The sequence below is a fragment of the Petaurus breviceps genome, unplaced genomic scaffold (assembly GCF_028583685.1).
Source record: "Petaurus breviceps papuanus isolate PSGF00001 unplaced genomic scaffold, PetGlider_PUasm1.0 229, whole genome shotgun sequence".
In the NCBI taxonomy this organism is placed as follows: Eukaryota; Metazoa; Chordata; class Mammalia; order Diprotodontia; family Petauridae; genus Petaurus; species Petaurus breviceps.
The window spans coordinates 1,455,698-1,470,497 of record NW_027185903.1 but is presented as its reverse complement, the minus strand read 5'-3'; the positions used below and the strand labels follow the sequence as shown (position 1 = coordinate 1,470,497).

Sequence of the window (14,800 nt, the reverse complement as noted above, 5' to 3'; positions counted from 1 at the left end):
TCCTTTCCCAGCTTCCCACACTGGCCAGTCTTGTGCACCTGGATAGGATAGTTCTTGTTCCAGAAGAGTGAATGGTAAAGGTTAGCTGTGGATTCACACTCTTGCACATGGAAATTTCAATAACGAAGTATAGAAGAATCTTAGAGCTAGAAGAGACTGTAGAAATCAAGTAACTTAATTTTACATCTTACTGATAACATAACTAAGGCTCAGGGTGGTCATAGAAAACCTTACAAGACAAAATGTGATGCTATAGGAGACAGACTCATGGCAACAACAAAAACAGAACAAAACTTAATATGGGTGCCAGAAAGGAGAGAGGATCAAGAATCAAGCACAGACCCAAGGAGGGGCAAAGACATTAGAACAGAGAGAAGAGGACACATTAAGGGCAGATATCCAATAAGCATAGCTATCCAAAGGGAGACAGAAATATGCAGAGGATAAAAAGCAAAGAAACGAAGATGAATTTGAATAAATTGAGGGTATAGGCCCAGGGTAAATAACATTGTGTAGTATGCCCCCTTCTAAACTTTATACAAGTGAGATTCGTAAAATTATTATAAGGGAAATACTGGTCAAGATAACTGCCTGAACAGGAGGTCAACCACCTAGCTTCCACACACCTACTCTAACAAAATCCCAAAGTTCACACTAGACCACGTGAAAGTCAAGACATCCAATGGGAAAATACAATAAGTGACTTCTATCCCAGAACTGCATAAAAAATCAGTGGAAACCTCCTCTCCACCCCTACCCCTGCAAAGCCAACACTGGCACAGGGTAGCCTCATAGAGGGACCAGAGATGGGGCCAGGGATATGTAAAGGCTCTGTATCTGAAGGCAGTAAGAGCTGTAGCATGTGAATGTGATCAAATACAATTGTGCCATAAGGAGTGACAAAAGATGATTCCAGAGAATCCTGGGTAGTGAAACGACCCAGAGTGAAATAGCAGAACCAGGAGAACAATTTATACAAGGGCAGTAACTTTGTAAAGAAAAATAACTGTGAGAGACTTAACTCTGATTGGCATAACAGCCAACCAAGAGGACCTATGAGGAAGCCTGTAACCCACCTCCCTACAAAACACTGATGGACACAGGACACAGAGACATATGTACTGTGTGCATTTGTTTTGCTTGACTATGTTTATATCTTACAGGGTCTTTTGTTTTTTGTTTTTTTTACTCTTGATTTTTAATTGGCAGGGGCAGGGAGTGGGAATAGAAAGGAGGGACATAATTTAGGAAGCAAAGACAAAGAGGACAGTTTTGAAGTAATATAGAATTTATTATATGTTTTTAAAAAACAAAGTAATATGACATGTACATTTATGATTCCATAGAAAATCCTCTCTTCGTGTTTTGCTGTGCATATAAAATATCTATTTTTGTGTTTAAGTTCAATTTTTAAAAAATAAATAAATATAAAGGCAACCTAAAAGAAAAAAAGGGAAAGGAGAAAGGATTGTTCTAATAGTTTTGTGGTCTGACAATGTATTTATTTGCAGCTAGGTGGCCCAGTGGATAGAGCACCAGGCCTGGAGTCTGGAATACTTGAGTTCAAATTTTACCCTAGACACTTACCAGCTGTGTGACCCTGAGCAAGTCACCTGACCCTGTTTGCCTCAGTTCCCTCACCTGTAAAATGAGTTGGAGAAGGAAATGGCAAACCACTCCAGTATCTTTACCAAGAAGAAAACCCCAAGTGGGGTCATGAATAGTAGGACACAACTAAAACAACTGAATAACAACAAATGTATTTACAATAAGCTTCAAGTTTTGGGGTTTTTTTAAGGTTACTTTTACTTCCTTTAGCTGCCTCCCTAAGTTATTGACCATCCACTAGGCATTTCAGGGGGACTGAGATAATTATCCTTATTTTCTCTACCTTAGACTTTTCATAGAAAAACAAGAACTTGTGAAGTGAACATAAGATTCCTGGTGATTTTACCATCTGCACAGGAAATGTGATGTTTTGAGTTCACATGGATAGGTATGAGAAGGAGAATTAGTATAGTCACTTTAACATAGATTAACACAAAAAAGAGCCTCCACAACATCCTCTAAGCATAAATTAATCATATTTATTAGTCCTTAGCAGCTAAATAATAACAGTAATGAAAAATACACTTCAAAATTAATAATTCATTATAAGGAAAGTGTTCTCTTTCCCAATGAATTGTGTGAACCGTCATGAGGTATTACGATAATGTTAATTTCACTTCTTCTCAAAACATTCTTTGATCACTTGTCTACTGGGAAATGGCTCTTGGTATATTTGTATTCCATATATTACATTTACACACATATATATGTATAACATATCTTAAATATCAAACTTTATCAGAAAATATTCAATTGCAAAGATTTTTTTTTCATTCAGCAGTTTCTCTTCTTTCGATGACTCTTTAGATGTTTAGAGGTAATTCTCATGTTCCCCCTTTGTCTTTTCTTCACTGTATTAAACATTCTCAATTCTTTCAAATATTGCTTATATGATATGGTTTCCACAGTGATATATCAAGTGTTATCTGTTTGGATGTACTCAGGGTAGTAGATAAATAGACTGATAATAAGTGGTAATGGATTCATCAAAGCTAAACCCTTCTTGTTTTCACCAAACTAGGCCAAACAGCTTTTTCCAGATTGGGTGAAACTAAATTTTAAAAGAGGTACAGGGGCAGGGAGTAGGGAGAAGATAGAGAATAAAAATGAGGGGCTTTGTAGGAAACAGATGGTAATCTCAGGGAAGAAGCAGGATTTGGGTGACTGTTCCCTAAACTCATATTAAGTGAATATGTCAATTATACACAAGTAATATGTGTGTTTGCAGCCATGAATGTGAGAGTCAAAACTTCTAGAATAATTTGTAAAACAACAGCAGAGTCCAATTATGGCAAGAACCCTTCTGGGAACAAGCTTGTTTCAGTACATTTTAATAAAACACAGATTTTAGTGAATTCATAGGTGGCCATCTGTATTAACTTAAGCTACTTTGGTTGGTATCATGCAAACCTTGCATCTAAAATTATAAATTTTGAGCATTTAAACGAACAGACAAAAGAGATGAATCTCTGAAAAGAAAAAACTTTCATTTCTCTCATTTTCCCCATTACTGAGATTTTTCAGACACTGAAACAGAAAATATATTCTAGATATGCAGTTTTCTGTACCCTTTAAGTGAATTCTATGAATGTGCAAATTACTGTCATCAAAGTATCACCAGAGGGACGGAGTCAAGATGGCAAAGTAGAAACAGGACTTCCTCACGGCTCCGCTCCCACCCCCTCCAATTCATGTAAAAGGTGACTCTGAACAAACTTTGGAGCTATAGAATCCACAAAATGACACAGAGAAGCTAACCTCCCACCGAGGACAGCGGCAGGCCAGCAGGAATCGGCCAGTGCAGCCCCCTGGTTGCCAACCCCAGCCCAATGGGAACCAGAGGTATTAGCCCCAGGGCAGCCTGACCAGCCGCTGGCTGGAAGGACTTCAGATTATCAGCAGCTGTGGTGGTTTCCAGAATTATCAACACATAGATGCTAAGGACAAAGTGAAAAGTCAGTGCAGTGTGGACTTTGGGATCCAATAGTTAGGAGTGCTGTCAGCCTTTGCCCCAGGGGTGAGAAGCTGCTGAGGCACCATGGCACAGCCAAGTGGCAGCTTCAGCTCCTGGCCTGCAGATCATAGGGGGATCAAGCAACTAGTGTAAGGGGTAATGGTTCTTGCTTTGACCTGTTTGGATCTGGATTACGGTCTAGGATAAAGGTTCTGGGGTGCATGACCAGCTTGCCAGAGCATGTGGAGACTTCAGAGAGGGCACCCAACTAATACCTTCAGCAGCTCAGAAAACCCCAGTGATTGGCACGAAATCCCCCCTGTCTGGTGGCAGAGGCCTACTGTGACAAAAAGCCCAACAGTCAAGTAATTGAGTGGCAACATGAGCAGGCAAAGGAAGCAAACCAAGCAGAGCAATACAACTTTATGCTACTATTTTGGGGACAAAAAGGAGCAAAGCATGGAGCAGGAGGAAGACAGTGAAGACAGAACTCCTGTACCAAAAGCTTCCAAGAAAAATATGAGCTGGTTATAGGCCATAGAGGACCTTAAGAAGGATTTTGAAAACCAAAAAAGAGAAGCAGAGGAAAAATTGGGAAGAGAAATGAGAATGATGCAAGAAATTATGAGATGAGAGTCAACAACCTAACTGAAGAAAATAACACCTTAAAATATAGACTAACTCAAATGGCAAAAGAGGCTCAAAAAGGCAATGAGGAGAAGAATGCCTTAAAAAGCTGAATTTGCCAGATGGAAAAAGAATCTCACAAGCTCACTCACTGAAGAGAATCATTCCTTGAGAATTAGACTGGAGCAAATGGAAACTAGTGACTTTATGAGAAATCAAAATACTATTAACAGATCCAAACAAATGAAAGAATAGAAGGCAATGTGAAATATCTCATTGGAAAAACCACTGACCTGGAAAATAGATCCAGGAGAGATAATTTTAAAATTATTGGACTACCTGAAAGCCATGATCAAAGTAAGAACCTAGAAATCATCCTTCAGGAAGTTCTCAAGGAAAACTGCCCTGATGTTTTAGAACCAGAGGGCAAAATAGAGGTTGAAAGAATCCACCGATCACCTCCTGAAAAAGATCCCCAAAAGAAAACTCCTAGGAATATTATAGCCAGGTTCCAGAATTCTCAGATTAAGGAGGGAATATTACAAGCAGCCAGGAAGAAACAATTTGAATGTTGTGGAAACACAATCAGGATAACCCCGGATCTGGCAGCTTCTACACTGAGGGATCAGCTTAGAGTATGATATTCTAGAAGTCAAAGGAACTAGGATTAAAACCAAGAGTTACCTACCCAGCAAAACTGAGTATCATGTTTCAGGGGAAAATATGGTCATTCAGTGGAATAGAGGTCTTTCAAGAATTCTTGTTGAAAAAAACAGAGTTGAATAGAAAATTTGACACTCAGATACAAGAAGCAAGAGAAACATGAGAAGGTAAACAGGGAAAAGAAATCATAAGGAACTTATCAAAGTTGAACTGTTAACATTCCTACATAGAAAAACAATAATTGTAACTTATGAAACCTTTCTCAGTAGTTGAAGGGAATAGAAATATATATGTCTATATATGAGGGTATATGGGCATATGTTTACAGGTATACATAGATAGAGGGCACAGGACCAATTTAACAGGAAGGGAGGATACTTAAAAGGTGAAATTAAGAGGTGAGAGAGAAATATAATGAGAGGAGATGGGGAGAGACAGAATGGGGTAAACTATCTCATATAGAAGAGGCAAGGGAAAATGGTCACAATGGAGGGGAAGAATAGGAAGGCAAAAGGGAATGGGTCAACCTTATTCTCATTGAATTTGGCTTGAGGAGGGAATGAAATACACACTAAATAGGTTATCTCACCCTACAGAAGAGTAGGGGGGAAGGGGATGAGAGGGGGGATGATGGAAGAGAGTGCAGGCTGGGGGGGAGGGAAGTTGGAAGCACCCACTTTTGAAAAGGAACTGGATCAAAGTAGAGAATAGAACAAGGGGGAGAGGGGATAGAAGGGAGGGAAATATAGTCAGTCTTTTACAATATATCTATTATGTTATTGTTTTGCATTAGCCACACATGTACAACCTATACTGAACTGCTTATCTTCCCAGTAAGGGTGGGTGACAAGGGAGGAAGGGAATGAATCTGGAATTGAAAGTTTTAAAATCAAATGTTTAAATATATACATATATATGTATATATACTATTATTAATACTATTTTACATGTAATTGGGAAATAAAATATATAGGCACCAGGGCATAGAGATCCACTGGAAAAGTCGAAAGGGGTATGGGAGAAAATATGGGAGAGAGCAGATTAGAGGAGGGGATATCCTATGGGACTGCTATTTTGGGGGGGTGGGTAGGGAAAAAACAGGGAGAAAATTTGTAACTCAAAACCTGGCAGAAATGAATGATGTAAATCAGAAGTTAATAAAGCATTAAATAAAATTTAAAAAACAAACAAAAAAAAAGATTTCTATATGTTGCAGGTCAGCATAAGAAATTAAATGGGAATTTGGGGGGAGTTTTGTGGAAGCCTCAGACAACACACAAAGGCCAAGAGATGACACAGAGCCTGTGACCAAATACTTAACTGAAATTATGCAATAAGATACTATAAACTCTCCATAAAAGAAAAAAAAGTCAGACTTCTCTGATACAAAGGGAGGGCTAAAAATTTTACAACAGTTTTACAGATTTCACGGGGGGAGGTGAGGGGAGAAGAAGGAAGTGGGGATGTGGGGTGGCATCTTGCCCCTAACCACCCTCCCCTCCCCATCTTTCCCCCCCAAGTGGAAGAGATAACTCCCAGGCAATGCTCAAAAACTATTCATTACAAAGCAGCCTTGACTCAGCTTTAGGAAAGGAAGTTATGCACCAAGAACACTCTAGGCAGATGGAAACAGAGGTCTTGTAAACAAAAAACAAAAAAACATGAAGAATACAAATGAAGGCAGCTAAGACAACTTCACACCATCTGTCTGAGATGAATTACTGTTGGAACAGGTTCTGACTCAGAGTAATCTGAGGATGTCTATACTATACCACAATTCCAGTATAACTGCTAAAAATACTCTTAGGCCTCTTTATGTACAGCAAGGTGACTGGGGACAGGGGGAGAATTTAATTGTTTTTTACACTATAAAATGTCTACAAATATCTATAAATAAGCAATGAAATTATAATGGTTTCTTTAATTCAGGCATTTTCCTTTAAAAAATTTCCTGTTCTGTGTACTGTTGGAACAAGGAAGTGATCAAAGAGAAATGTGGTTGAAAATTAATTTAATTTGCAGCCCCTCAACTAATTATTGTTAGTATATTCTCCATCTAACTACAACACTAGCAGCTGTCTAACCTATTTTCAGATGCTTTTATCACAAATCTTGAGTCTAATTGTAGTGTCACCTTGGCTGAAGGATTTCTTGTCAAGACCTCGCATTATATAGATTCATAATGTTTAAAATGAATAACAGTTTTACAAATGTATGTGTATGATTAGGGATGATATGTATGTATGTGTATATACACACATACATGTATGTACATATACATATATGTATATATGTGTGTATATATGTATATATTTAGTCCAGAAAGTGACAAAACACTTCAGGATTTCAGTTTTGACTTGGTGGGCAGCAGTTTTACCCTCCAACTCATAATTTTGGCACAGATCTAAAATAGCCTTAATCAATGCAGATCACAAAGGAAATAGGGAACTGGGGAGGAGGGTGAAGAGGTGGGAAGTTGTGGTCTCTTGGCAAAGAGGCCAAAGGAGTGTTCTGGTCTCTAGTGAACACTCCTTCCTAGCATAGAAGCTTTCATATCTTCTAGGTAACAATTACTTAACATTCCCGTAAGTCTCCTTCCTAATTAACCTCAAATTTGGCTGGGACAGGATTAACAGGAGAATTGTCTCTCTTTTGATTGAATCCTCTTAACTTTTAGACTGAGTGTGATAGGCCAAGAAGCTTTACCCAATGTCAAGAATAAGCATTTGAACAAAGAAAGAGAAGAAGGAAAGGAAAGGAGAGGAGAAGGGAGGGGAGGAAGGAGAAGAGAGGAGGGGCTATCAGGGAGTTGCCTTGTAAGAGTCCTGGTAAAAACTAAGACCAGTTCAAGACAGAAGAAAACTACAAGGTACAGGTAATCAATGCTGTGAAAAAAAAGATAACTATTCTCTAGACCAAGTTCAGTATTATCATTTTTTTATCAGTGAAAAGAAGGTATTATAAAACTATCTTCTATGCATATATATGATATATATATAGATATACTATATATAATATTGTATATATTGTATTATATATTGTTTAACAAGAAATAAAAAGGTAATGATAATTAGTAGCACTTTCTTTGGCATTTCAAATGTTAAGACATCACTTTCATATTTGAAACTGTTAGAGAAGTGCAGCTGTCCCACAGAAAACAGGCCTGTGCAAAGAAATCATCAATGGCTGAAAAATAACGGATCGTAAAGTGTCACAGCTGAAAAAACTTTGAAGGTCATTGAGTCCAATTTCCTATTTTACAGATGAGGAAACCAAGACGCAAGAGATGCCATGACTTCCCTCAGGTCACCTAGCTAGCTGGTCTACCTCACAGGCAGCCACTCTAGCTCATTATACACACCAGACACATAAATATCTACTTTTTGTAAAGAAGCTGAGGTCACACAGCATTTGCACTTCTGGGCCATCTCTACACTACACCTTCATCCCCACCTCCTCCCTACAAAAACACTGAACTCCAAGACCTCCCTGGGTGCAAATGTTCTTATTTTGCCCACTTCCAAGTTTCCGTCTCCGTTCTTGACATCTTCACAATATGATTCCTCCTCCTCCTCCTCCCTAAACTTCAAATATGTTGCCTTGCTTTTGATACCAAGTGAATAAGGTAGTGATCAATCAGCAAGCATTTATTAAGCTCCTACTATGTGCCAAGAACTGAGAGACAAAGGCAAGAATGAAGGAAAAGACAGATGGCTTGAGACTCCCTATTTGCTTCCTATCTTTGCTCTCACTCAGCCTGCAATTATTGATTTGCCATAAGCAATAAATGCTGTGGGAAGCATATGACATCTCATAATGCTTCTTATCGTGGGATCTATAGGCAATCAGGTTGTATAACAAAGGGATCTGGATTTTTGGACAATAGATATTAGAGTGATTTGCCATTTCCTTCTCTAGGTTATTTTACAGATGAGGAAACTGAGGCCCTCAATCCACTATGCCAAGAATTAGAATGGTGTGGCAAGTGGTGCAGCTAGGTGGTGGAGTGGATAGTGTCAGGCCTGGAGTCAGGAAGACCTGAATTCAAATCCAGCCTCAGAAACTTAGCTGTGTGACTCTGGGCATATCACTTAACCCTGTTTGCCTCAGTTTCTTCATCTTCAAAATGAGCTAGAGAAGGAAATTGCAAACCACTCCAGTATCTTTGCCAAGAAAACCCCAGATGGGGTCACAGAGTCAGAAGTGACTAAAAATGACTGAACAACAACAAAAACCTAAAAACGTATGATGCATACTTTCCAGAGAGCTGGTTATTAAGCATTTACCAGCACACCCCTAACTAGAAGTCCTTCTGCGCGGAGGCAAATTTTATCTCACAGGTATCACTAAGTCTTGGTGGGGTAACACCCCATAACTGGCTGGGAGATAAACATATTTTATTTTTAAAAAACTGGATGGATAAAGGAGCATGACATTTTCTATTAAGAAGTTATAATCATGTGAGGAAATCCAGGAAACAAAGAGATAAAAGCATGGTGGGAAGCATTTGGGTGAATAATATGGAAGAAGAAACAAAAGTAATTTTGTTATTGGAATCTAATAGGGTGACAACCAGGGCAGAAAGAGGACATGAATCAGGAATCTGTAAAACGGGTCATAAAGCATGACAGAAAAAGGGTAGGGAATTTCAATGATCTAAATATATTCTGGAGAGCTTTTTCTTCAAAAAACCAAGCAATTAATCACTTATTGAATTGCCTTAATGGTAATTATGTTCCTCAAATGGTGAAGGAACCAACAAGGGCATGGTTTGTTCTAGATCTGATTCTCACTAACAGGAAGGAGCTGGTTTCTGGGAAATGATAGGAATCTTGGGGGAAGTGACCAGTCCCTACTAGAGTCTGTGACAGAGAAGTGCAAGAAAGTCAGAGAGACTTTGATATGCACCCTAGATTTAGGGAAAGTAAATTTCAAGTAGCTCAGAGATGGAATAAGTAAGACTGCATGGACTAAAATTCTCCAGGGGAAGTCAGCCCGGGAGGAGCAGAGAAACTCTACGGAATGAAATTCCAAAAACAAAAAGAGAAACAATTCAGTGAAAAGGAAAAAGAGAGTTGACTGAAGAGACTGATATAGATGCCCAGGGAACTCCCTAACCAAATTAGAATTTTAGAAGACAAGTTAAGAGAATGGAAACATGGGCCAGTAATAGAGAATGAATAATAAATAAAATAAATAAATAAATAAATGAAAGGGCAGCACAGTGCTATAAGGAGAGTGTCAGAAGGGCTAAAGTGCAGAATAGGAAAAGACTAGCCAGGAAATCTAGACAACAACAACATAAAAAAGTTTTTTTTTAATTTATATTGAGGGGGCAGCTAGGTGGCACAGTGGATAGATCACTGGTCCTAAAATCAAATCTGATACTAACTGTGTGACCTTGGACAAGTAACTTAACCCCATTGCTTCCACCTCCCCTCCACAAAAATCTATATTGAGAAAATAAGGAGGAACAAAGAAGAGATAAAGCCCTCACAGTATGGATAGGCTAGTCGTAACTAAAACCAGGAAGAAGACTAACACTTCAATTCTTGTTTTGTTTCTGTTTTCTTAGCCAAGGAGAATGAATGGCTTTGGACTGAGAAGGAGGAAATGAAACAACACAAAAAAAGGTTAATAGTTAATACCAATTACAAATGAGAAGGTAATAAGGAAGCAGCTAGCTACCCTTGTTGACTTCAAGTTATTTGGCCCAGATGATCTAGATCACTGAGTACTTGGGGGGAAAAATACCTTGGTAGATAGGATTGTAGAGCCACTGTTAGTGATAGCTGAAAGACTGTGGGAAATAGGACCAGAGTTCAAGTGTTTGTCACGCTTTTAAAAATCTCCAATGACATCACTGCACTAAACAATATAATTTATATTCATAAAGATGACCCAGAGATGCATTTTTTTAAACGACTAAAGGCAAAAGCAATTAAAATTTTGGTTGTTAAAGGTATATGCTTCAGTTGTCTGGAAAATTATCCTATCCAGAATACTTTATTCTGAGAAATTGCTATCTGTAAATACTGAGAAATTGCTATCTGTAAGATGGAACTTTTCATTTTTACAATGATGTGAATGGGGCCAGGTGTGGCATGAGCTGGCAAAAGCCTTTAATTAATTTAATCTCAGATATTTTTTGTATTTTACCTATCCAAACAGTTACTAAACACATTGTCTTAGGTGTTTACCAGTCAGGTGTTATTTCACTACTTTGTGTCCTATCTCCTTATCTTAGAACGGATACTCTCCAAGAACCCTTTCAGCTCTCACAGTCTATGGTTTTTTAACAAATATTTCCTATTTCATGTTGCCAAATATAACAATTGCTTGTTCATCCTGGGAATTGGAAGAGACTTACTTTATTTTAAATCCACAATACATTTTTCACATACATTCAATTTATTTTAAAGTTTTTTTTGTGACATTTAGGGTTTCAGATTGGGATTAGATCAACAACTCATAAAAAGTAACTTTTGATCAAGTTAAGTAGTATTGTCTGTGCTAAATGATAGGATCCACTGAATTCCTGTAAAAGTCACCACAGCTGTCAGCCTAACAGAAACATGGATTCATCTCTGAGCAGGAAAATTGCCAGATTAATTGTAACTCATCACTTTAATCTTTCCATAGTTGGATTTTCACATTCAGTCATTTCCAAATTGGAGCATCTGAGGCCCAAGAAGAGTAATGTGGTATGAATGACCCTTTGAATTCCATAAAAAAAAATCTCTCTTGGGGTTGGCAGAAGAGTAATACTATTGTTTGAGAATAAACAACTAGGTTCTGAATCAGGTAAGGACTGACCTTTTTTTTCTTGTTTAGCCCAGAATTCTTTCACTCTCTGACGAATGTGATTATCTTCCCTCAGTTGCTTCTGCCACTGTCGCAATTCTTGGATCTCAGGTTCACAACGAACCTAAAAAAGGTCACAAAAGATTTTACTTAGTTTCTATTTGTTCCCTAAACATTAACTCATTAAAAATTCGCTAAAAAACCCTTCTCAAACATACATCATTAATCCTTAATAATAAACAGTCTTAATTTATCCTCTCTATAAGATGTACACACTCTATAGTGAAGAGTCTATTGTCTGTTATTTAGCCCCAAGTGTTAGGTGGTCCTTCTCATTCTTTTTCTCTTCTGTCTTTTTTTTCTGACCTTCAACTTCCTAATACAGATCAGAATTCCCCTCTGTCTCTTCAGAAGCTTTTGCTTGTTTTTCTACTGAAGCCCTGCTTCTATTTTTTAGTCAGGAGCCCTTATCTCAGTGTATTTCAATTACAATAGATGAGCCAAAGATGAAAGCCAATGTTGTATAGTTGATAAGAGAGCTGATCTTAAACGCCATAAGATCTGAGCTGTAGTTTTGTCTCTACTGGTCGTGTGACCCTGGGCAAATCACTTGAGCTCTCAGTATTCTAGGTAGTGTGGAGTTCAAAATTATACAATCTGCAATAAAAGAAACTGAGGCAGAGCTCTGGGCCAATAGCACTTTAAGGTTCCATAGTCCTCTCTAATGAAGTGAACTTTAGATCTTCATGATCTGAGATGTTCCCTTTCCTTACAGTCTTAGTTTTATAGTGCTTGCTACCCAGACGACACAGAAGAGGCAAAGTAAAACATAGTCTTATTGGTTGATAGACCTACATCTATATCTTGACCTTCCAGGAGACCTTCAGCTCATGCTTGCACAGATTAGCTGGTACAAGTATCCAGATATGGGCAGAGATGATGGTCTTTCATTGACCTCATGTTGGGCCACAGATATGCAGGCAGTTCCTGCAATATGAAGATACTGTCACCCACTGGTCAAGTACTCATAGGACCTGTTGGCCAAGTGCCATAGGGCTGTTTCCCTAGTGAAGGGATAAAAAGGGTGGAGGGACAATCAAAAATAGTTAGGGGAATTTCCATGGCTTTGAGTCACCTCCTCCACCATACTGGGCTTGATCACTAGATGAACTAACTGTATCAGTAGACAAGTATAACAATAATAATCACTGCCCCTATGGAATCAAACTCAACTGAATAATACTAACCATGGGTCTACATAAAATAGGGGTCTAAATTAGTCATTTCCTACAGTAGCTTTCTTGAAATTGTAAATTGCAGAGTAGGTTCCAACTTGGATTGGCAGAAGGAGTTTCCTCATCAAATTTCCTATAGTAGTGAAATTACAGGTATAGTACTTATCTCCCCTAACAAAGAGACAACTAATTTGTTTTTTTCTTCTTGCAAAAGTTAGGCATTTTAAAATTAGGGTGGCTAAGGGTGCAGTATGAATAGAGCATCATGCCATCAGAAAAAAACTGAGTTCAAATCCAGCCTCAGACACTTACTAGCTGTATGACCCTGGGCAAGTAATTTAACCCTGTTTCCCTCAGTTTTTTTTTTTCATCTCTAAAATGAGCTGGGGAAGGAAAGGACAAACCACTCCAGTATCTTTGCCAAAACAACTTCAAATGGGGTCACAAAGAGTCAGACATGAAACAATAACAACTTTTTGAATGAAAATTTAGTGAGTACCCCCACAATTTCCAGTTCTTTGCCACCACAAAGAGATCTGCTATAAATATTTTAGAACATATAAGTCCTTTTTCTTTTTCCCTAATCATCTTTGGAAACCTAGTAGCAGTATTACTGGGTTCAAGGGTATAGACAGTTTAATAACTCCTTGGGCATATTTCCAGATTGCTTTCCAAAATGGTTGAATCAGTTCACAGTTTCACCAACAGTGAATTAGTACCCCAAATTTTCCACATCCCTTCTAACATTTGTTGTTTTCCCCTTCAATCATTTTAGTCAATCTGATAGATGTAAAATGATATCTCAAGATTGTTTTAATTTGCTTTTCTCTAATCAATAATGATTTAGAGCATTTTTACATGACTTACAAATTGTTTTGATTTCTTCATTGGAAAACTATCTATTCATATCCTTTGAGCATTTATCAGTTGGGGAATGACTCATATTCCTATAGATTTGATATAGTCATTTGAATAGATATATTTGAAATATGAGACCTTTTATCTGAGAAAGTGTCTATAAAATTCCCCTCCCCAATTTTCTGCTTTCCTATGCTCTTGGCTACATTGGTTTTATCTGTACAAAATCTTTTCAATTAAATGTAATTGAAATTATCCATTTCATACCTCACACTGCTCTCTATCTCATTTATTCATAAATTGTTCACTTATCCATAAGTCTAATATGTAATATGTTCCATGTTCTTCAAATTTTCTTGTAATATCTCTCTTTATATCTAGGTCATGTATCCATTTTGATTTTATCTTGGTAAATGGCATAAGATATTGGCCTACACCCAGTTTTTGCCAGACTGCTTTCAAATTTTCCTAACAATTTTTACAAATAATGAATTCTTATTCTGAAAACTTGTCTTTACACTTGTCAAACACAAGGTTATTTTAGTCATTTGCTATTGTAAATTGCATGTCTAATCTGTTCCACTGTTCTACCTTTCTGTTTCTTAGCTAGTACCAGAGATTTTTGTTAATTACTGCCCTATAATATAGTTTAAGATCTGATACTGCTAAACCTTCTTCCTTTACATTTTTTATTAGTTCTTTGATATTCTTGACCTTTTGCTCTTCCAAATGAATTTTGTTGGGGTTTTTTCTATCTCAGTAAAATAATTTTATGGTAATTTAATTGGGATGTTATTGAATATATAAATTAATTTAGGTAAAATTGTCATTTTTATTATATTGGCCTTGCCTACCCACAAACAACTAGTATTTCTCCAATTATTTAAATCTGATTTTATTTGTTTAAAAAGTTTTTCTTTTCTAATTTTGTCCACCTGATTCCTGGATCTGTTTTGGCAGGTGCACTTCCAGGTTTTTCATACCATCTAGAATTATTTTAAGTGGGATACTTCTTACTATCTCTTCTAGCAGAGTTTTGTTTGTGATATAT

At 37.5% G+C, this 14,800-nt stretch overlaps 1 protein-coding gene across 2 annotated transcripts in view; it reads right to left on the bottom strand.

The window, feature by feature from the left end:
• Positions 1–14,800, bottom strand: part of IQCK (IQ motif containing K) — a 167,890-nt gene that overhangs the window by 25,784 nt on the left and 127,306 nt on the right. For both annotated transcript variants that reach the window (XM_069096057.1, XM_069096058.1), the window contains exon 8: positions 11,669–11,780. In XM_069096057.1, coding sequence (XP_068952158.1) covers positions 11,669–11,780 — 112 coding nt within the window. The remainder of the gene's footprint in view (positions 1–11,668; positions 11,781–14,800) is intronic.